General features: G+C 45.3%; 1 protein-coding gene across 10 annotated transcripts in view; it reads right to left on the bottom strand.

Moving 5' to 3' along the window:
* The window catches only part of GRIA3 (glutamate ionotropic receptor AMPA type subunit 3), a 125,347-nt gene that overhangs the window by 1,817 nt on the left and 100,828 nt on the right, over positions 1-22,702 (bottom strand). For 3 of the 10 annotated variants that reach the window (XM_083876347.1, XM_083876346.1, XM_083876344.1), the window contains 2 exons: positions 15,997-16,244; positions 1,446-1,560 (listed from right to left, as the gene is read on the bottom strand). In XM_083876347.1, the coding sequence (XP_083732473.1) occupies positions 1,446-1,560; positions 15,997-16,244 (363 nt within the window). Of the gene's footprint in view, positions 1-1,445; positions 1,561-5,579; positions 5,714-12,886; positions 14,959-15,323; positions 15,439-15,996; positions 16,245-22,702 lie in introns of those variants that run through there. The other 7 variants (XR_014591493.1, XR_014591494.1, XR_014591495.1 and 4 more) reach the window with 7 other exon arrangements.

Here is a 22,702-nt window from a genome sequence, read left to right as displayed (position 1 = left end):
GCTGCAACCCTTCTGCTGCTGCATGGGTGGGAGGCTGTGGGCAGGAACAGCTCCTGGCTGGCACAGCTGGCTGGGCTGCCACACCACACTGGCCAGGGTGGATGTGCAGGTGCCAAAAAAATTTGTTTGTGCCCAGAGAAGACACTGCTGACAGAGTTCAGTTAACAAGTTTCTCTAGGGAGAGCTAAATTTGCATATAGTCAGAGTAAAATATGATCTACCTTGTGTCTGTGTGTTTCACAGGCAGTTTGGATAGATGTGGTTGTAGCAAACAACTTGCCATTTAAACTAAAGATCCTAATCATTTATACCTCTTTTCGATCACAGTTCCCTCTGGCAGCTGCCATGTGTTCAGATATCCCATGATCCCAAATTTATCTGATACAACAGCTACTGGGTTGTGCCCTAAGCAACTTCCAGTCTTACTGAAATCAATGAAATTTTATTATTGGCCTCACTGGAAATTGAAATTGTTCTCTGACACTCAAAGGGTGCTTTGAAATTATAGTTTTCTGTTGGAATGATTAGAGAGAGCACTTCCAAAGGCACCAGGGGAGTTAGGCACTCAACTAGGACCAATTTCAGCTGGAGCTGGATTCCTCCTCCTCTTGGTGCTTTTGAAAGTGTCATTCACTCCGACAAGTCCAGCACTTTTACAGAGTTTTTCTCCCCAGTGGGTCTATAAGCATAAAAAAATAAATATCGTCCTTTTAACTGAATAGTGTATATAAATATTCTCTACAATTTAAGTGTGCAGCTACAGGGCCAATCCACCTCAGGGGTGGGACCTGCCTGGGGTCTACAGTGGTCCTGCATGAGCCTGACAGCCCCATAGCATGGCTGGTGGATGACAGGACAGCACAGCAGCAAAATGGTTCAAAGCAATATAAAAGAGAATATACAATAGTTAAGTAACGATTCACCATTTGTACTTCTGGATTTTTTTTTTTAATCCAACCAATTTCAAACTGAATTGGCAAATAGGGCAGGAAAGGCTTTTTTTCTGATCAGCTGTCTGTCCTGAAAATTTGTGCCCTTAGCAAGCATGTGACTGTTTCCCAAACTGACATGTAGAGAACCTAAGCAATCATTTTGAAACAAAAATGGGTTTTTTTCAATAAAAATAGGAAAAGATGCTGGCCTAAATAATAGACAGTGACTGTGCTGAAACTTGCACATTTAAATGACACCAGCTTGGTAGGCTTTGGGGGCTTCTCTTAGCATATTTCTAGCAAAATACTCAAACAGTGAAACATACTTACAACTACAGTCTGTTTCTGCATATAAGAAAAATGCTGTCATGTTCTGAGACTTATTTTTTTTCTATTCTTTTCTTTCAACCTTCAAAATGTAAATAGCAATTTTTGAAAGTCATTCTTGGTATAAACAAACAGTGGGTCAAAATGTGATTGCTAATCAGTACAAAAAGACCTTCAGCGACTGACCTTACTTCCGGAGTCCTTGGCTCCACATTCACCCTTATCGTACCACCATTTGTTTTTCAGCTTGTCTAAGATGCCTTGTTCACTGAGTTTCAATACTGCAAGGTTTACAGGAGTTCTTCACGTGGGAAATAACATAAATAACATTATATTATGTTATTTTATGTTATTCAATCTTTAAACTACTTTAAAACTATACAAAGCGATAAAGCAGGGTTCCTGGCCACAAAGTATTTACACTGCAGGCAACTGGATCATCCCCTTAAGTTAAGGCTAGAGCATCTCTACATTACCAGGTCCTGCCCATATCGCTTTGAGTAATCGGCACCCACTGTTAAATGAAGGCAGCAGAAACAAAGCAAGGCCAATCTCCCACTGGTGCACCACAGGCACTGGCAGTAGCTGTACACATTTGGGTGGGTTTGATCCAGCAGGACCCTACTGCACTAACAGACAGCAGCCCCCACACAGCCCCTGTGGCTTCTCACGGTGAACAAAGCTCATAACCCTGATCCCCCGTGCCTGGCGGGTCTCTGTGCATGTCTGCAAAGTAAAACCCCCAAGCTGGACCCCTGAGGGGGATTTTGCCAGCCCTCACAGTCACTGCCCCAGGTTGGATCCCTGAGGGGGATTTTGCCAGCCCTCACAGTCACTGCCCCGGGCTGGATCTCTGAGGGGATTTTGCCAGCCTTCACAGCCCTTCCCCGGGCTGGCGCTGTAGGGAAAAGCCACTCAGGTGGGGATCAGCGCTGTTCCCAGCGGCAGCACTGCCAGCACTGCCTGCCTAGCTTCCCAGTTCTTCCAGGCACAGGCAGCACCACTCACTCCTGCCCTGCACAAGGCTCAGTTTGACACCAGCCAAGACTTTTTTTTATTTTTATACTTATTTTTATCAAATGGCTATTTTTAAGCGACAGCTGTAATCTAATTAAGTATCAGTTGGGGCTGGCTGTACACTCAGCTGGACACAGACAAGGGTGACGGTGACAAGCCACATGAGACAGCCCGTGTTTGCTGGCCCGGCACTGGCAGCAGGCACAGCTCCTCCACCAGGAGCCAGCAGCATCCTGACCAGCCAGCTCCGGCTATCCTGACCAGCCAGCTCTGGCTATCCTGACCAGCTAGCTCCGGCTATCCTGACCAGCCAGCTCTGGCTATCCTGAACAGCCAGCTGTAGCACCCTGAACAGCCAGCTGTGCTGCAGCTCCGCCTGCATCCCCCTACAGGTAGGGCTATAAAATATTAACGAGATCACAGCACGCTCCAGACACTGCCCCACTCTGGGGTGCAGGGAACACTCCTGCCCCTCTCGGTGACATCAGGGGAGCAGCCAGGTCCTGGCCAAGCCGCCACCATGGAGCCCTTGGGCAGCCAGGCTGTGTGGAGAGCCCCGGTGACCTCCAGGTGAGGATGCGAGGAGCAGCCATGCCTGCCTGCAATGCCAGTGAGAGCTCAGTATATTTACCTTCCCTTAAAAGCCCCAGCAAAGAATGGGGTGAATTATTGCTCAGAGAACAGTACTCTCATTTCAAATTTCATTTAAAAACTATTCAATTCGGAGAGATTTTATGCAATACATCTCTCAGCTTTGAAAAGCATTAATTATGCAGCTGAGAATACACAAACAATAGGAAGAAGGTTATAAACACCTTTCCTCCTACCTGCCTATTTTATTGTGCAAATTTTCCCCTCTCCCCAGTCCTATTCCGAACACCATATTTAATTTGCATGCCTTTGTAAACCCCATACGGAGTACTGAAAATTTGCATAACATCCAATACATTATAGATTAGCTTTCACAACATTATACAGTATTGGGAAATGAGGAGGCTTAATATGCTAATTAGGGTGCTTTATTTTTTTTAAGCCAAGATTGCAGCTAATTGTGCACACACAACTGCCAAAAAAAAAAAAAAAAAAAAAAAAAAAAAAAGTAGTAAACTAAAATTATCTTAACTAAACAGATGGGAATTTGCCTAAACTGGGGTTTTCATTATCATTTGTCACAGCCCTGTTTGCCAGATGAGGTACCACATTGCCTCAGCCTGGGTAGCAGAGAGGTGATTTGGTCCATCCACGTGTCCTAGCAGGAGGAACTGAGTGGGATGGGCAGACAGGTGCCAAGGAGTCACTCCTTGCTTCAGCCCCACCCAGGCTTTGCGGGTGGAGCTGTCCCCATCCTGCCTGGCACATGGGCTGGTACCAGAGGGTCAGGTCAGGGAGGGATCAGGGGAGCCAGGTCAGACATGAAGGGGTAGCTGGTGCCTGTCCCTCCCTGCCTCGGCCTGTCCTGCCCCCACAGCACACAGATGACCTGAAGATTTGCCTGAGCAAGTTCCCAGCTTCCCTTGGCTCAGTTACTTCACTGGGCAGGGCACTGCGATGAGTATCTTGTAGCTGAGTGAGGACAGCCTTTCACTGTACAAGAAAAGGCACCAATTTGTGAAGCACAAAATACAGCTTGTTTCATCTAAGTCCTAAGGAACAATTTTGCCTGTTTCCAGGAAATTCCCAAAATCTCCTAATCCATGAGCTGCTTCCTTTGCAGCAGGATTGGAGAAACCTTATGGTGGGAGAAGGTGTGATGCCTCTGCAGCCTGATGCCTGGTCCAGCCCTTCAGGAATGCAATACGAGCTGGTGCGGGATGGACTCCTCAAATCCCAAATTCCGAAGATAAGTAGATATATTGGAAAGTGAGCCTGGCTGCTGATACATTTTCCCATTGCTCATCTCTGGGTAGCTGTCTAGCCTGGTTCAATTTAACAGTCAGAGTCAGTTATGGCTTTGGCCAAGATCTTGATGGAAGTGCAGAGAGCCATGCCTGGTTTTTTTCTTTGTTTTGTTTTGTTTTAATTATGTTGCTGTTGTTGGGCTGTATGGGGTATCCCATTAAGTCCTCAGACCCTTCCTAAGTGGCTTCCACTGTTTTTCCATGCTTTAATTTATGATGGGATTCTTTTTCCTCTCTCCTGTGTGGTTTCCAGATCTCTGTTAGTTTGGTTGCTTTGATAAAAGTAAAATGTTCAGAGGTTTGAGAGCTTGCATTCTCTTGTTGTGCTCTGTATGCCAAGAAAATGAGATGAGGCCATTTGGATTGGGATATCAGCATTTTGGATTTCACAGGGTGGTATTCTTGTCCAGAAACTTGCAGTGTTTTTCTGCCTTCCCATAACTGAAGGATGTTGTTGTTTCCTTGCTTTAAGCTTTTCATCCAATATATCTGAATCATCCAGGCTTAAACCTGTGAAGTTGGTTCTCTTGGGCAGCTCCACCAAATCCTGCTAAGATTTTTTTCTACAAATGACTAGAAGGCTTAAGTCTAGAGAAACAATACCAGAAGCCTCATATGGGATAGTACTGCCCTTAGAGGGGAATTAAGCCATCTGCTACAGTTGTTTTGTTTAAGAGAGGCATGACTGTAAGATCAGTGCCCACCTGTTTTATAGGCTTTGGAGAGACTGCCACAAACACGATTTTATACCTTGACAGAAGTGGGTTTTACTGCTGTTTCAGCTGTTTTATTTCTCTGCCACCCTATTAGGAGACTCTGTTCAGGTGCTGGCAGCATAACCTTCCCCTGTTCAGCCATCAGCTACTGCTAGAAAACAAGCTGTGCCAGTCTTTTTCCAGATTTAATGTGACACCACCCCAAAGAGAACCTCCTTTTGCTGTGTGGCCCTGGGCCTCCTCCCTGCTACACTTCAGCCCATCTGGGTGCAGGACAGACTCAGAAGCCCTCTGCACCCTTTGCTGCTGGTGGCCCCAGACAACAGGGTGATACTGATGGGAGTGAACTGATTTTTGAAAAACAAACTCATTAAAATCTTACCCCTGAGCTGGGTCCCCAAAGCTGCAGATTCAGTTTAAAAACTGGGGCCACCTCTCCCTCAAATTCAGAAGTGCTACAGCACTTTGTCATGCAGGCACACAAAACATGACATTGTTTCCAGGCTGAGTATGTTCACCATGCAGATGCTCCCTCTCAGAAAGAGTTGCTATGTGCTGTTTGCAGAGCATTCATTACATTTGTATTTTATTATTACTCATCTTCTATTCCTGCAATTAATATGGAGAAGAGGGAACACAGTAACTCACAGGCCATCCACTCTCTCCTCTTCTCTTTGAGACAGCCTTACCTGTCGGAGGGATTTCTTGCCTTGCCTCCTCTTACCAAAGCCCCAGTTCCAGGTTAGTTGCAGTAAATTTTATCTCCACTGAGAAAACTGGTGGCGTTGTAATATTTCTTTCCATCCTTTCTGTCCAGAACAAGCTTGAAGTAGAAGACAAGTAAATTAATCATCAAAGAAGCAGATCTTCATTAGTCCTAAAAGTGGGAAGGTAGAACTTCTGACCCTCTCAAATTATAAATCACAACAGGTTTTTAGTGGTGTGATTAATGGCCTTTTAGGTTAATTGTAATGATTTCACCTGCACCTATTTCTAAAGAAGATAACCCCAAAGCAGATGTTCTACCTGCTGCCATCACTAACTTCTACTAGCATAAGACACATGCCCAGCAGGCTACAGTGCAAAAGCTGTCCAGGCTGCTCCTTTTGGCAGCTGGGTTCCAGTTACTGGCCATCGTGTCTGTGTGCTAGTGCTGTAAACAGGACCGTTTCCTGAAGGAACTTGGACTGCAGTGAAGAGTCTGAGCAGTTTCTTGGAAAAGCAGAGTTAATTTATGAAAAGAACACTGCGATCCTGCCAGGAAAGGGCCATTTTCCAGGAAAGATGCCAGTGCTTTGTAGCCAGTGTATGGGTTGGTCCTCACAAGTCTCAGCAGGCGATACCAGGGGTCGGTGACCACTAGAGGTAAGAATTGGGAACAGAAGTCACTTTAGGACTTGAACATCTAGACTTTTTTTCAGCTCTGTCTAACTGGTGTTTGAGTGGCATGAAGTCTCAGCAACACTGTAGTTATGTTTATTACTTTCAATCTATAAAGATTTAAGTGATGATAGGAACGGCTTTGGATAATTCACATCCCATTCCATGCTCTAATAGATGTAATATAAATGTTATACCCAAACCCAATCAGTGCCAAGGAGAATGAATGAACTCGGCAGACAGCACACTGTTCCTTTCAAACCAGATGAACCATTGCTTAGAATTCATTTAGAATTTTTAGATGCAATCTTTCAGAAAAGCAAGCTGCAAAGTAAAGATGTAACAAGCAAGGCTCTTCAAAGCACCAGTTAAAGGGCTTCCTCAGGGTGGCACAGGATAGGGAGGGCACAGCATGGGCTGCACTGAATCTCCCAGGCTGTGGGACTGCCCTGGCACCTCTCACTACCTGAGTTTTACAGCTGCAGGTGTTCCTTCACCCACCATCTGCTGGTTCCTGATTTTCTGTGGAGTATCCAGTGCACAGGGTACCGTGGGGCATTTTCCCAATGGTGTTGCTTGCAGCATCTTCAGAGTCCAAACATAGCTTTTTTGGGGGTAGAGGGTAAAGAAATCACCCATGAACTTGAAGGAAGACCAGAATAACATTCAACATTGAGAGCTCCTCTCTGGTCTTGAAAACATCCTTTCTTCAGTGTGTACCTGGGGCTGCTCAGGATAGCAGAGCAGAAGCTGCAGCAGACATGGTCAGCACTTCAGGCAGGGAGGGATGCCTGGCTGCCTCAGGAGATGTCAAACACCAGGCAAGAACCCCAACCAGTGCAGTGTCACTGCCCATGAGTGCCCCTGTACAGGAGAGCTCCACAGACCCTTGTTCATTTTTCCCAGCAGTACAACAGCAGCCAACAAATGCCTCTGGTTGGAGAAATGTGGAAATGCAGGCACACATCACTTGGGCTGCAGCACCTAGAGCAAACTGTTTGTAATTCCCTGTACCTTGGTACTAGCCCTTTGGGTGCACAGGAGAAGGTGAAATCACAGTGCCAAAGACAACCCCAGGCTCTGGCTGTGTCACACTGCATGGCACAGAACAGCTGTAAATCTGGGCTAGGATCTGGCTAGGACAGCCATTGCTGATTTGTGGCATCAGAGCAACAGAGAGCCACAGGAGGCTTCTGGATAATCTCCTAATGAAATGTGACATCAGAGTGCTGCCCCAGCCAAGCCCCATGGTCAGACCAAGGGCTTGGCCTCTGCAAAGGGCTCGTTACCCTCCTGTCCAAATCTCAGTGATGTAAAGGAGGTGAGAGTCCATGGTGGCACCAGGTCTTGGTCAGCACATTACAAAGTGGGTTTTGACTTGTTTTACTGTTAAATAATAATAGGCTTGTTTTATAATTAAATAATCCCTGTTGGTTTTGCCTAATCCTTTTAATTTAGGAATCTGACATATTTAGAGCACTCTCACTTCTACAGCAAGAAATGTTTTCCTTTGTTTCTTATGACCAGAGCTGTCCTTGCTGGCTGGAACATCCCTGGGACTGCCAACATCAGCACAACCCAACCAAAACCATTATAACATCAAAGAGTTCAGATGTTAAATGCTTGGGTTTCTAAAATCCACCTCACAGTATCAGAGAAAGGCAAGTGGAATAGTGTGCAAACAAACAAGCATTTTCTAAATCCAAAATGCTTCCTAAAATATTCTTGGGTAAAACTACTGAAAACATTGAATTAATTGTTCCGGCTGGTGTCACTGGCTAATCCCCACCAACTTCAGGGGAAGCACAGAGGGCAGCTTGCTGTAGACATGTGGGACATGTCACATTTACCATGCTCTGAGAGGCAAATACCTGAAGAGCACAGAGATTAAAGAAAACCAGAATATTCTCAGCTGGAAGGGACCCACAAGGACCACTGAGTCCAACTCGTAAGTGAAAGGCCCATTGAGGGCACAACCTTGGTGTCATCAGCCCCCTGCTCTGACCAACTGAGCTGCCCTCAGTGACCCTGAACAGCAGCACCACTGCCTGGCACTGCATCAGCCGGGCAGAGAAATCCATCAGTGCCACACATCCCACAGAACCACCAGGCCTCCCCACCCTGCTGGCAGGGGCAGGGGAAATGATGCTCATTGGGGCCTCCAGCCCTGCACACTGGAGATGAGTGGGCAGGACGCAAATGGCCACTGCTGCATCCCTGAGCCTGTACAGGCACAGGGCTCTGCAGGGACTGACAAAGGCAGAAATCAAGCCCAGGCTCTCTGCTTAATTTGACAGGATACCATAAAAAATCTCACTAACAACCATCTTGGTATTGTTAAAATATAAAGATAGACACAGTCTAGGAAGATACACCAAATCCAGCACTACTCCCTAGAGGGCATCACTTGAGGTTAAAGACCCCTCTAAATCAAATAAGGCACTTTATTCCCCCAAGCTGTATAAATCTCAGCCTGATCTGTAACTATTGAATGGACTTTTTGTCAGATCTTGTTACTGAAATAACTTCTGAATAGATACAAAACCTAATGCATTGTCCAAGGGCTCTACTCTTGCTCACATCAGATCATCCATCTGCCTGTTGCAATTTACCAATTCAGCAATGTCTCTGTGCCATGACTTCATGTTCCATGACATACCCACACGTGAGGGATGGGGAAGACTTCGTTTGGAAATGGGCTTGTTATCCAAACCCACTATGTTGTTTAAAGCCTACTATCTCAAGCAGGACTGAAGAGCCCTGAGAATACAGGCATAAACCCATATGGTCAATCCCTGTTCCTTCTTGTCACTCACTAGTTCCTACCTTCTGTCTCAAAAAGTCACCTTTGGTATTCCATACTGAACATTCAATATTCAATTAAAAATTGCAAAAAGCACCAGGCATTTCATTTTTAAGTGAGTGCTTGGTTGCTCTTTGCTACCATTTCAGACCCACACCACTTTTTCTCAGCCTCGTGTTACGAGCAGTTGCACATCTCCAAGATTTAACATTTGAGGGATTGAAATGCTTTACAGATGGGCTTTATGGATATTGCTTTTCCTCAACAGCAGAACCAGCAGCAGTTCCCTCTGCCCAAGGCACCAGGGCATGGGTTTAGCTCCTGCTGAGCCCTCAGTAGCTACAACAGTTCTCCAGAACAGAACTTTGTTATAGTCTCCATTACTGGGCAGGGGTAACTTGCCATTACAGGTTGGAGCCTCCAGTTTATCCTTGAGGAATCTGAAGCATTTTTCCTTTGGTCACAGGTGTACATTTTAAATTTGGGTGTTTGAATGAGCACAGGATGTCACCTGTGCACCTGTCACAGGAGGGCATCACCTACAGACACTCTGTGCACACCTCTACAGAGCCAGATGAGTTACCAGCTGAGGCTGCAAGTTCCTCTGCTCTCTGCAGACTTTGCAGCCTGTGTTTGGCAGAGCATCTGTCTCTATGAAAGAATATTAACACGTTTCACAAATGTAGCTCAAACAAATTAAAACTCTGTACTAACAGGCTCACAATTTAAGAGAAGTGCCAAGTGCTAATGCAATAATGCACACTGTTTGGGTTAGGAAATGCAAGCCATAACAAATCACTGTAGCTCAATCACAGCAGGGCCCAACACTTGAGGGACGGATGTGGTGAGGGGTGGAAGGAAGAGCAAAGGAGGGCAGGTGCCCAACATCACACTCAAACATCTGGAAGAGCAGCATGGACCTTTCTTGCCATTGCTCAGGTCCTTTCTAACCTGGATGGGGATGAGCAAAAGACTCAACTTACCTTGCATGCTGGCTATCCCCTCACCTTCTCTTTCTCTTGTCTCTAGGCACATCCATTTTTCCCCCCATCTTTATTTTCCTCTTGAAATGGTTTCTTCTATGACTCCTGCTCTTGGCTCCTCAGAAGGCTGCAGTAGTGCTGCTTAGTCCAAAGACTAAGACACAAGACATTGAAAGAACAGCTACATCGTGTGTACAAAAGCTAGAGGCATTCAGCCCACGGGAAATCCACAGAGCAGCACCAGTGCCTGCATCCACGACAGCGCAATGCTGAAACATTAGAAACATTAGAGGCACTCTGAAGAAGAAGAAAGGCACTTACAAAAGTGCCTTGTATGTTAACATCCCTTTGTATGTTAAATAACAGCAGTTACTATTAAAAATAAACAACCAAGGCCAGACCACCAGGGAGTCGTTCAAAGGAAGAGCCCTGCTCCTGCTGCTGGGAGCTCCACTTCCAGCTGCTTCTTCTCCTTTTTTCCTTTTCCTGTACAGAGCCTTCCGCCTTGACTTTTCCCACACTGATACTTACAGTGCAGGATAAATGACTCATGTAAGCAACCTATGGAAATTAACTGCTAAGCACCACAGCTATTATCAAAACGACTGCACAATTAACAGGTCTTTAAGACTTCTTGCTGCCATAAAGGCAGGACAGGGCGTCTGAGCCCCAGGTCTGCCACAATTAATGCTGCACGAACAGGTCTCCTCGCACACTCAGGCCTTGAGTTGGCTGTGGCAAGGCAGCAAACCAGTTCCCACGATGCTAAAGGTTATACTGGCAAAACGAAACAGTTCTTCGTTCTTGGACACCACCAGTTCTGACTTCATCAACTCCTTCCCAGCGTAGGCAACCTACTCTTCCCAAATTATCATGCTGCTTCTCCCAGTTCCACTTCCAGGAAAATACCCTCAACAATCTGCACAACAGCACTGTCGTTTCTGCAAACCAGAGCAGGCTCTCTGCCCTTCTTGGCCATGCTCTGAGATGCTCCAATGAACTCCTAGCGCAATAAAACTTCATCACTGGCACAAAACATAGACAGTATTATTTCCTAATATGCTATAGAGTAATAGCTGTCAATTAAACCAAAATTCTTGTGCTTTCTTTTAAAAGCATTATTTTCCTTTGTCACTAATTTGCACAATACAGTTATTTCATATTACTTTCCCAGCTCTGAGCATGAATTAGCTCTGTGTTACTGTCACTGGCTCTGATCAGCCATTTTATCTTTTTCCAGCTCATAACGCAGGCCTATAGAATGGATGACAAGGAAATTCATGCTGATAAACATAATTTCAAACAAATTGCTCAAATAAATCGTGCTGCATCTTTTTAAGATAGCCATTTCCCCAAATGTTCACGACGTGTTTGGGAATGGTGCTCTTTAGGCATCAGGTATCAGCTAAAATAAAGCATAACAGATTTCTTCTAAAAATATGCCACTTAAAAAATTATGCTGCAAATGTTAACGGCTGTGCTGAAAATGTATCAAAGAAAACAGCACACAGACATGAGGGAACGGATCCCATCTGCTAATGGCCACACTCACGGCTCTGAAGGTCTTGGGAATGGGATCTTGTATGGAGCACAGCTCTGAGGGCGGGACTCAACTAGCACACTGGAAAAGTAATTCCATGATTAAACAGAAACAATTGGAAAATCAAATAATATTAGATTGCATGCCATTTCTTTGATGTACTCCAAAAGGGGTATCAGCCTAAAAAAGAATATATTAAAGAAATTAAGTAAAATAATTAGCAAGGAATCTTGGCACTTGAAGTTGGTGAGAAGCTGCATTCAAACATTCTCCTTCCATGTCAGTTGTCAATAAATATTACCACGAAGGTATAAGAATACAAGAAATTTATCAACAGCAGAACTACAGAAATTTATCTGAGCAGAAAATTGTTCCTATGCAACTGAATAATTAGTTTCACTTAAGTCACTGAGCCTGTGACCGCCGCCTGCATCCCCTTTTGTCTAATTCTTGTTAAATCCCTATTCGGTTATCACTCAGCTCCAAGATTATAGGATTGTATAATAAACAAAATAATTAGTTTCCAAACTTGTAATACACCGCAAAATATTTCCTGGAATATGCTTTTTTAACAACTGCTATTTTGTATTCTCTCATGATTGAGAACTCAGCTTGCATATATAAGAGCATTTGAAGAGAGGATAATTTTGCCATGAAACTAAATTCATACTCATTTGGGAGGGCTAAGTGAACAAGTTTTGATGCATGTACCAGAACATCTGCATCAGCCAAGTCAGCCCACATGTATTGACATGCATCCCAGAAGAATTACATATGGGTGGAGCACATTCCCTTCAGAGTTGTTAAATAAGGAGCACTGAGGAAAAGGGGCAATCCCCTTTGCCAGGGCAGTACCACAGCTGAGGCCCTGCAGAGCACACCCAGGGCACCCTCTGCTCCACACCAGCACTGAAAACAGGACACAGGTCAGCTGAGGCCTTTGAGACAAACTCAGCCAAATGGCACAATCTCTTTAGTTTTGAATTACGAGTGAACCCCAGGAGCACAGAATGCCCACAAGCCTAACCTTACACTCTGTGTAAACCAACAGACTCAAAACCTGCAAAAAGCCAGTTGAGTACCTTTTCTTTTTCCCGCTGCAAGGCTCAAAACCCTTATGAAAAGAGAAGTCATTGTTTGATTTTCCCGAGGCGATGAGGACACGGTACAGGGCTGAACTCAGAGCTTAGCACCATTCCCCCCCAGGGCACAGCACAGCCCATGCAGTCCCGACAGACCGGCTCCTGCGAGGGCAGCCCGGGCACGGCACAAGCCAACACTCACACTTACCTCTGGCCTTCAGCTCCAGCTAAAGTACCACAGTCACAGAGGGATTTAGCTCGAGGAACCGGCACCCCCGGTGTGACACGACTGACACCTCCACAGAGCCCCCGTCAGGGTGGGAGGGGCCCATTGCAGGCCCGGGCAGCCGCCCCCAAGGCGAGTCTCTACCGGCGGAGCTGAGAGAGGCCCGTCAGCTCGGCCGATAGAGAGAGAGAGAGAGCTGCCCCGGCCGGCAATGGACCCCTGACCTGCACGGCCGATAGAGAGAGAGAGCTGCCCCGGCCGGCAATGCTCGGCCTGCAGCACCGCCCGCCCGCCCGCCCTCAGGGCCTCGGCTGCCACCTCCGCCGAAGGAAAAGGGAAAAAAGCAACAGTTTTGAAGCGACTCCTCTGAATGCTCTACAAATGAAACCGTGTTCATATAAACAATTGACTGGAGAGATGGGATGAGATGATGAGGGCGACTTCTGGTGGGAGGACAGTGAGGAGAGAGAGGCCAGTGAGGCTCAGGGAGCAGCACCGGCTGACCCTTCCCGACAGGAAAAGGGGCTGCAGCCTGCAGTACTCAGAGGCTACGGAAATACCTCCAAGGAAAAGCTGCCTCGAAACAAAAAAAGCCCTTTGGTTTACCACACCTCTACAAACAGCCACTAACCCCTTTCCCTGCCTCCCTCGGCTTAGTCTTCTGTGGAAGGTCTCCTACATCCCATGTTCTCCTCTTGGGGACTTGTGCCAGCTGAGCTGTGCCCCAATAGCTGATGACTGGAGCTCAAACTCACCCTTCAGCACAGCGTGTTACAGCAAACTGCAGACAGACATCACAAACCAGCCAAACACACACTTTTGTGTTTGCTCCCCTTCCCTCTTCCCTGGGTACCAACTCCTGTTACCACAGCACCTCGGACTCACTCCCTCAACCTTGCCTGACCACACCAGGGGCCTGCCTGACAGCATCATTCTTTGTAAAACATCTTCCAGCACAAGCAAAAAGAGAAGGATGGCCCTGCCCTAATTATGACCATTTAAAAAGCCCTCTTTAGGGCTATAAGTGTTATTCACTAGGTTTAATTCAATGAACTTGAAGCAATGAAGTTCATTGAAGGTGGTTTGTGTGAAGAGTTTTCTTTCAGGCAGGCAGCATTAGACAACGAGGTGCTGGATCCCAGGAGGATATTAAACATGTAATATACTGGCAAATATGACATATAAAAATGTTCTGTGAAGGATGAGCAGCAGAGCTAAAAAGCATAAAAAAGCTTGTGCTCATCTCCAGGCTACTGCTGAGCACTGCAGACCTCCAACTACTGAATCAATCCAAATTCAAGAGCTTTTCTTTCCTTTAATATTACACAGTGGCTTTTGCTAACAGCAGACATGACAGGCTGAGCAATTTCCTATGTAGCCAACTGTATGCAACTCTTATTAATAGATTGCAGCAGTAATTTGCAGTAATTGTCCGAAACTGCAGTTTACTGTTATTATTGATTTTGGAGCAAATCTGAAGCATTTTTATTGGACAGATTAGGAGTTATTGCTCCCTAAAGATCTGGTTTTACTAGATGTAGGAGAGTGTCACTATAAAAATGAATTTCAGTACTTTTCTGTATAACAGTGTCATTTAAATGAATTTTCTTGGTAATTCCTGCACCCAAGGTGACCAACAGCACCCAGCCAATTCTAGCTATAGCTTATCCTTGCTGGGTTAAAGACTGCAGAAACTGCCAGTCCTCCAGGGCAAAGCTGGCAAGAGAAAAGCACACTAGCTACCATTTGCAAAACATGAGCTCATGAAACAACTTTGTGAAGGTACAATACAGGCTGCCTGGAAGGCTCAGCTCAGCAGAAGGCAGTGATAAGGTTGCCACTGCTGCCACTGGAGCCAGATTTGAGCCCACATCTGTATCAAAGGCATGTCAAACACAGGTACAGGGGTCCTGCACAGGAATGTGCAGAAGACTGGTCAGTGCTGTACAAAAGGTGACATTTGAATACACCAATCAAAATTTCCAAAACCTCTCCAAAAGAGCGAAGGAAACAGGAACTCTTTCACCTCCAGGTCTGTGCTGGCACTACTGGTCCTGGCAAAAAAAAAAGCCTCATAAACCTTTGCCCTCAGAGGTGACCAGAGGTGATCATGGGTGTCTTGTACAGTTACCTCACTGATTTACTCTGCGTAAGTCCCACCAACACTAGACTTTCTATCTGTTAGTTAAATAAGGTTTCCAAGCTTGAACAAACCCGCTGATGATATTAAATAAGACTGTTTCTTTGAAAGAGCTACTGAGCAAGAAAATAGACTTTTTTTCCCCACCACAATTCGTGAAATAGTTTTCATCTGCTTTCTTTTTGTTTGTTGTTTTTTTTTTTTTCTTGAGAAGCGAAATAACAGCCTTGCCGATTACTCTTTGCTAAGGTACCCGATTGTGGTGACATTGAGGCTGACCTTGGAGTCACCTCCCCCGCTGCCGCACTCTCCTTTGTCGTACCACCATTTGTTTTTCAATTTGTCCAAGAGGCCTTGCTCATTCAGTTTTAATACTGCCAGGTTAACAGCATTTCTTGAAACGATAAAACATAACTTGTAAGAAAAAATGCACAAATGCTTAGGAAATCGTAACGTATAAAAAAAGGAGCACAAGAGGACAAATTGGCTAAAATTTCACAGAACGTGGAGCTATCAAAATGTCTGTACAGCAAATACAGGGTTAAATATTGGAAGGTGGCATGGAGGATAACATTTGCTCAAAACTGAAGTGTGCGGGATGGGGAAATTGTCTTTGAGAAAAAAAGTAACAAGAACACCACATCATGCAGTTAACATTCGTCACATATGGCAGGTTAACTTGGCTTTTACCATTTAAATTGAAAAAGCCATTGAACTGTAAAATTAAAACAGCAACAAACAATCAGAGAGGACAACACGAAGAGAACACAAAAAAATGGATGCATTAAATAAATGAAACTATAATTTACCGTCTTATTTAACTCCATGGAATATTGAAGATTTTAAACTTTTAAGTTACCTCAAAATCCACAAGAAAGAAAATGACAACACAATACATCAGGGTAGGTGGAATACTATAACAACATGGATATTGTTATATTATTCCACCCACCTTAATGCTGAGCCTTTGGGGGTTGCTACACCATAGCCCTTGGAATCCAGGTTGCCTCCGACTTTCATGGTGTCGCAGGGCTTGCGCTGCTCGATGTACTCATTCATGGTGGACTCCAGCAGGAAGGCAAACTTGCCCTTGGACTTGCGCACCCGCGCCACCCCGTCCGCCGTCGTCTTGGTGAACACCGATGGCTCTGCTGACTTCATGTACGACCACATCTTCTCGTACACGGCTATCTTTGACCTCTGGGAGAGAGGAAAGGAGGGAAATGAAGAGTCGTGGGCAAGACTGAGCTCTTGGGGCTTAGCTGGTTCAGAAGGATAATGACACCCTGTACCTGATTAAAGCTAACAGATAAAAAAAGCCGAGGTAGCTCGGAGAGAGATACATTGCCCCCTGAACAAAGCCCAAATGACAGAATGTTTGGGGAGGGAGAAGCACACCTCAGACATTTCTTCTATGATTGCTGAGTAACTGGCAGCCTCAGAATGAGCAACAGTGTGTGCCTGTCCCAGCCTTGGCTCCTGTCCTGTGCTGGGTTTATCCGCCCCTGTGCTGCTCTGTACCGAGCCAGAGGGAGGGTGGGAAATCTCAGCTCATCCCTCACGGTCAACAGATGCAAAAGGAGCCTCTCCTCTTCACACAGATCCTCAGCATTGTGTTTTTTTCACTAACTGCAGCTAGGAAGGGCTGGCTTTTGCTTATTACAAGTTTTCAGCAAGGCAGGAGAGTGTTCTTCAGAGGCAATGGCAGGTCTATGATACAGCAGACCATGACACTCTAGTGGCTGCCAACCAAGATGTTCAAACAAGGGACATAAATAATAATTACAAAATCTTTTATGAATCCATAGTCAAATATTCAAAATTTGGTTTCTCATTTTCCTAAAAGACAATGAACACAAATATTAGCAATAAGCTGAAAAAAATTGCTGGTTAACTGCCTGTCACCCATCTATATTTTTTCCTGAGACTGAGCAAACCCTAACAGCCTCTAGCTCAGCATACAAGCTTTGTAAACCTGGAAATGTTAAGAAATGTGTTACTTCCCCTTCTCGCTCTTCCCCACCAGTAACATTTAAGCCACCTTCAAATCTCAAAGCCACCTCCAGACTGTCAATATTTTGTATCCTGGACTGCCGGTTAAACTTTCCTGCTTGGTCAACAGAAGGCAGTAATGCCAACTGCATTTCTCCAAAGTCTAGAAATCCTAAGGATTTATGTAAGACTTTCAGTCCAAGTTGTGGGTACCTCGAATTTATGCCTTCTATTCCTTGCCAGTTCCCTGTCCACAGCTTTCCTTGCAGAATAGGAATGAAGCAGGCAGTAGCTAAATCTAGTTCACATTTAGCAAACTTGTGGTGGAAGACTGCTAATGTCCATCAGCTTGATGATCAAGACATGTTTCCTCCTCATTCAGGACAATTTAATGCATTTTGAATAATGAAATGCTTAACAACCAGCCTCCAAATGCTTCCCATGGAGTAAGCCCTGTCTGTGCTGCTCCTCAGATTAACATGCTCAGCTGGTGTTGCTACAGTGGATAGAGAGGGGCACAGAGGGCAAGATTTTATTTTATCCTTCCTGACGAACTGAAAAACAACTGAAAATGCAAACCAATTAAAATCAGCCCGTCTGACACCAGGAAATCAGAGAGACAAGAATACAGCCCAGTTACAAGAGAGGCTGGCTGGGTGGTGGGTGTGAAAAACAAGTCAGAGCATCTCCTGACTAAAGAAGGCCTGTACAGCTTTGTTTGCCCAGCATCAGCACAGAGAGGGATATAACTGGGACCTGGAATGGTTTGGAGCACAGCCTGGCTGAGGATCCCAGGGGTCCTGAGACAGAGGACCAGGGATGTGATGGGCTCTGGCCACTGAGTCCTGCTTGGTTAAGTGCTGCTTTCTGCAGCCATTCACCCAAATTCATAATAAGGTGGAATAATTACTGATGATGAGGCTTCTTGCAGAAAGAGGCAGTGCTCAGCAATGCTCCAGGGCATTTTCTGCTTCTGGAGCCATATTTTAAACCTGCTCAATGCCAGGAACAACCAGTTGATTAAAGCTGGTCAAAGATGCAACGGGATGAAATGTCAAATGGTATTTTTAGTAAATTTTTTTTTTCCAATTTTCCAATTGCCTCAACAAAATCCAACCACCCCAGAAATTCCTAAAAGACTTTCAGAAAAGAAAAATGTCGTTCCTAACTAAAGCTCCAAATTCTGTGTTGAAAGAACATTCTCACCCATCTGTCCCCCTCTGCAGACATTCACACTGCCTCTCCCAGCCCCCCTAGGAGTTTGACACCCATAAGAGGGGCCAGACAGCAGAAGCAACCACAGAGAAAGGATTTACACTCCAAAATAAGGCAAGGTCTGACAGATCTGCACTGTTGCTAGAGTTCAGTGGCAGTAAAACATTTTCCCTGTCAATAAAGTGTTACTTTGAAAGATACTTAGGAAAAAAAAACTTAAAAGCAAAGATTTAAGCCAATTCAAAGCCCATAGCTGCAGTAACTTCCTATGCTCTGCATCTCCTATTTCTTTGATATTGCTCTCCAGAAGTCCGCCACATGTATTTCCTTGGGATTTCAAAGGGATATTATTATAATTTTTTTTAAAAGCAACATTTTCAATGTTTCATCTAGGCCCTGAGACACATTAAAGCATCTTTTCTTTATCACAGCCTTACTGCAGATATAAATAGAACTGGCCTTTGCTTTGTCAATAATGCTGGCTTTTTTTTTCCCTTTATTTGGATATGTTTATGCAGAAGTAAGAGCCACAAACACCACAGCCAAGGGTGCAGGCAGCTCATTCTGTGTCAGCAGAGCCAGCAGCACTCGTGCCAAGGACTCACTGCACTTGGCCCATTACTAATTGGCACCTAAGTACACATTGCTTCTGGGTAGCAATGCATTCATTTGGAGAGAAGATGCCAGTTCCATCAGTCCACAATTTTAACACTGTCTTTCATTCTAATTCTCCTAGTTTTGATGTGTGGCTGGCTCCAGCAGTGAAACATCAGCCAAAGTGTGGTGGCAGCACCCAAGAGGGTGGCCAGGCAGGGCTGGGTGAGTGATACAGGCATAGGAAGAAGACAAGTTTGCCTCTCAGTTGCCGCTATTTCTTCAATCCATCCAACAACCAAAAGAACCAGCACCCACAAACGTGGCTCCAGCTGAGCTAGACCTGGTGCCTTGGTTTCACTTTTGCACATTCCAAATCACTTAGAGATACCCAGCAAACCCCAGCACATCTTGGACAACTCCTTGACACTGGTTTCATTTAGCTCTAAAATATGAAGCCTTCTCTCAGTGACTGAATTCCCTTCCCCCCCTGCAGACATCTGTCTCACACTTCTGCTAAAAGTGACATTGTGTCACCTCCTCCACTACTGAGTAGGGGTGAAGCTGTTGTGTTTGAAGGAAGCAACATTTCTCCTTTGTAGTTAAAGTATGTTACAGGGATGTCCTTTGCCATTTTAGAATGCTCAACTCTCCTACCACCTCCTCCACAAACTCGTAGGTCTTCTTCAAAATGTCTCCTTGTGCAACCCATTGGGATATTTTACTAAAAATGACTAAAATGATCCTTAATTTCTTATGACAGGCACCAGGAAGTGATTTCCCAGCAGTCAAGCTCAAATTGTTCTCCTGTAGGTGAGGGCTGTTGATCATCCAGTCATGAGCCAAACTTAACCAAATAAATTTTATTTTAAAAATCCAGTTATATATTCTCTGTTTTATACTTAAAAAAATCCCCAGATTATACTGATGTTATTTTTTTACCTCTGCCTTCAAAACGAAGAGTGATAAACTAAGTGTAGCAAAATAAAAAAGCATGTGGAGCATCCTGACTGCAGCACATACATAAAGGCAGGCAGAGACGTCAGTAAAGGTCCTAAAGCAGCAGACTTACACTGTCCTCTGCTGCAGGGCCCTATGACCACATTTACAGCTCCTTAGCAAGGGAGATTTACAGCCCTTAAGTCAGACAGATGCTGCTGATATAAAACACAAAGGTCCATTCTAAAACCACACGATTTAATCTGAATAACACATGCTGCTTTTATCCAGATGCACACCTCACTTTGTATAGATGCACACCTCACTTTGTATAGATGCACACCTAACTTGGGGGCAGTTAACAGTGAACTGCAGCTTCATTATCATCACTCACTGCTTTTCCTCCACGTGTGCAACTGGCTCTTCTGCAGCAGCTAATGAGTCCAGGAGCTTATGAACCATTTAAAAGCAAGCTACTAAACAGGAATGAAAAAACTACCAAGAGACTGCCTTGGTACCAGTGCTGCTGCCTGGCCTGGGCCCCACTGAGATCCAATGGGTTTAGCTGCCTGACTGAACTTCTAATATGAGAAATTGCAATGGGGTGGCACCACTGTGTTTGCTGTTTGGATCTGGCTTTGATTTGATGCCTTTCCACTCCCCTCCAAGCCTGATGTTGAGTCATCCCTGGCACAGCTGCCTCGGAGGGGAGTGAGGGATACTGGTGGGAGCCCTCAGCCCAGCCTTAGCCCTGGAGCACATGGAGGCCAGCCTAATGATGATACTATGTAAGAACATGATAAATGCTATTAGTAAGACCCCTGTGCCTGAGATTTCCAAGCTCTTTACTGAGAAGGTAAAAATAGGTCTCACAAAGGCCAGAGGGCACCATTAGTCCCCTTTCCCCAGTGAGGACATAAAAGCAGAGATGTCATTTACTGAAGGTCATAGGGCAGAGTCTAATAGATCAATGTCACAGCTTTTAGCCACAGATAACTTGTGATGCCAGCAATTTACTTACCTATATGGACAGAAAAATCAATCCCATCATTACATGAACCTCTTGCTTTTATTACATTCTCGGCAGAAGAAAGTAGGTCAGGGCATTTCTCTTCTAGCAAGGCCAAACCCCAAGTCTACCAATCTACAGTTTATGAATTTGTGGGATGCCACAGAAAAGCAAGGTTCAAGCATGCACATGTAATCTAGTCTCTGTTTGTAGGAACACACAAATCTTTGGGAGTGTATGCACACACATAAAAGAAAGGGTGTCTAATATTTTTCAGCTAAGCATGTGATGAGAGACACTGTCATGTTGGTTTCTTGCTCAAATGATAACTTAGGCTTTAGAAATGGCATTTCTCTTTCCCAGTTGGAGCAAACGAAGCCCAGAGAGCAGAAATATCAGGCCTGCAAACCCCATGGCTGCTGCTTTTCTCTATGATCCCCTATGTCAAGATGCAGACTACCCCTGCATGGGGCTGAGAGATGGGGAGTCCAGCACGGGGCTGGTGCAGGTGGTGATGGTGGACAGTCCACAGCAGTGCTGCCCACCCAAACAGCTGGCAAAGAGCCTAATAACCCCCTCCCCAGGCTTCTGCATCATTAGTTTTCCACACCTGACACAGACAGGGACCTGACTACAAAATAAAGTGTCTTACAAAAATAATACAATATTTTAGGAGCTGTGTTTTGAGACTTTCTCCTTGGTCCTTTCCCATGTGTGACTTTTGGCAGCAGGAGGGGGATGTGCTGTAGCTGCTTTAGCAGGCACCCTTGGTGCAGTGAGCTCTGCTCACACAAACAGACAAGCACAGTGTCACTCCAGCTGCAACCAGACACTGCTGACATGTCACTAACAGTCTGAGCAGCACAATAGAAATCAAGATTTTAAAATGTCCTTTCCTGGCACAACACTGAACTTCAGACTATATCCATCTCCTCACTTTATTGCTACCATCCACTCCTCCTTGTTGCAATGCTGATTGGGAAATGAAAATGAAAGTCTTTACCAGAAACAAGCTGCCCTTGTAAATCCTCTGTGACTCAGGGACAGAGGCAGTGCTGGCCCCAAGGAAGCAGTGCCAGGGGGGTAACAGGGGCTGGGTGGCACATGCCAGGGATTTGGGCAGCTGTGCTGGGTGAGTCTGTCTGTCTGTCCAGGGAGCAGCAGCAGCACACACTCAGCTGGCCAGAGGGAGGCTTACATCAGCCTGCAGGCTAAGGGGCATTCTTCCAGCAGTGACATATCCAGCAGTTGTCTTGTCTGGCAACTGAGCAGCACAACCAGCCCTGCTCTGGATTTGGCCCGTAATAAATTAACAGAGAACGGCATTTCCAGCACATGATCTGAACACTGTCAGGTCTAATGAATTTTCAGCTGCAGACAGAAAAGGCCAATATACAGGCAATGATGGAGAAATCCCAGAGGACTGCAAGAGGGGATGTTTCATATTCACATCATTGGAGTTTCTAAATCTTCATGTATTTTCTAATTATGTAAAAGTAACAGTAGCAGTGCTGTGAGTCATTTATCAGCACCCATGTATTTTAAGTGAATCTCTAATTAGCCTGTACTAATGTGACACAGGAGCATTACATAAAGTAGTAGAGACTTGAAAAACCAGGGTCCTTGCTGTCTTGAGCAATGTTGTTATCATTATCATAGAGCTGCTCTCCAGAAAACAGAGCATTCAAACAGTAAGTGATTTTTCCCCCAGGCACTCTCTGCTTTGCCTCTGTGGCACAGACACAGTTACAGTGTTAACCCACTGCTGCTGAGTCCACATTCCCACAGACTGCAGCCCCTCTGTGTCCACATTCCCATGGGCTGCACCCCCTCTCACTCCCTGGCCCCCAGCCCTACTCTTACACTGCTGGGTGGAATGGAGGCAGAGGTGAGCTGGAAAGCCTAAACC

The sequence above is a fragment of the Zosterops lateralis genome, assembly GCF_965231275.1.
Source record: "Zosterops lateralis genome assembly, chromosome: 21".
In the NCBI taxonomy this organism is placed as follows: Eukaryota; Metazoa; Chordata; class Aves; order Passeriformes; family Zosteropidae; genus Zosterops; species Zosterops lateralis.
The sequence above is the reverse complement of the archived record's forward strand: the minus strand, read 5'-3'. Positions and strand labels throughout refer to the sequence as shown.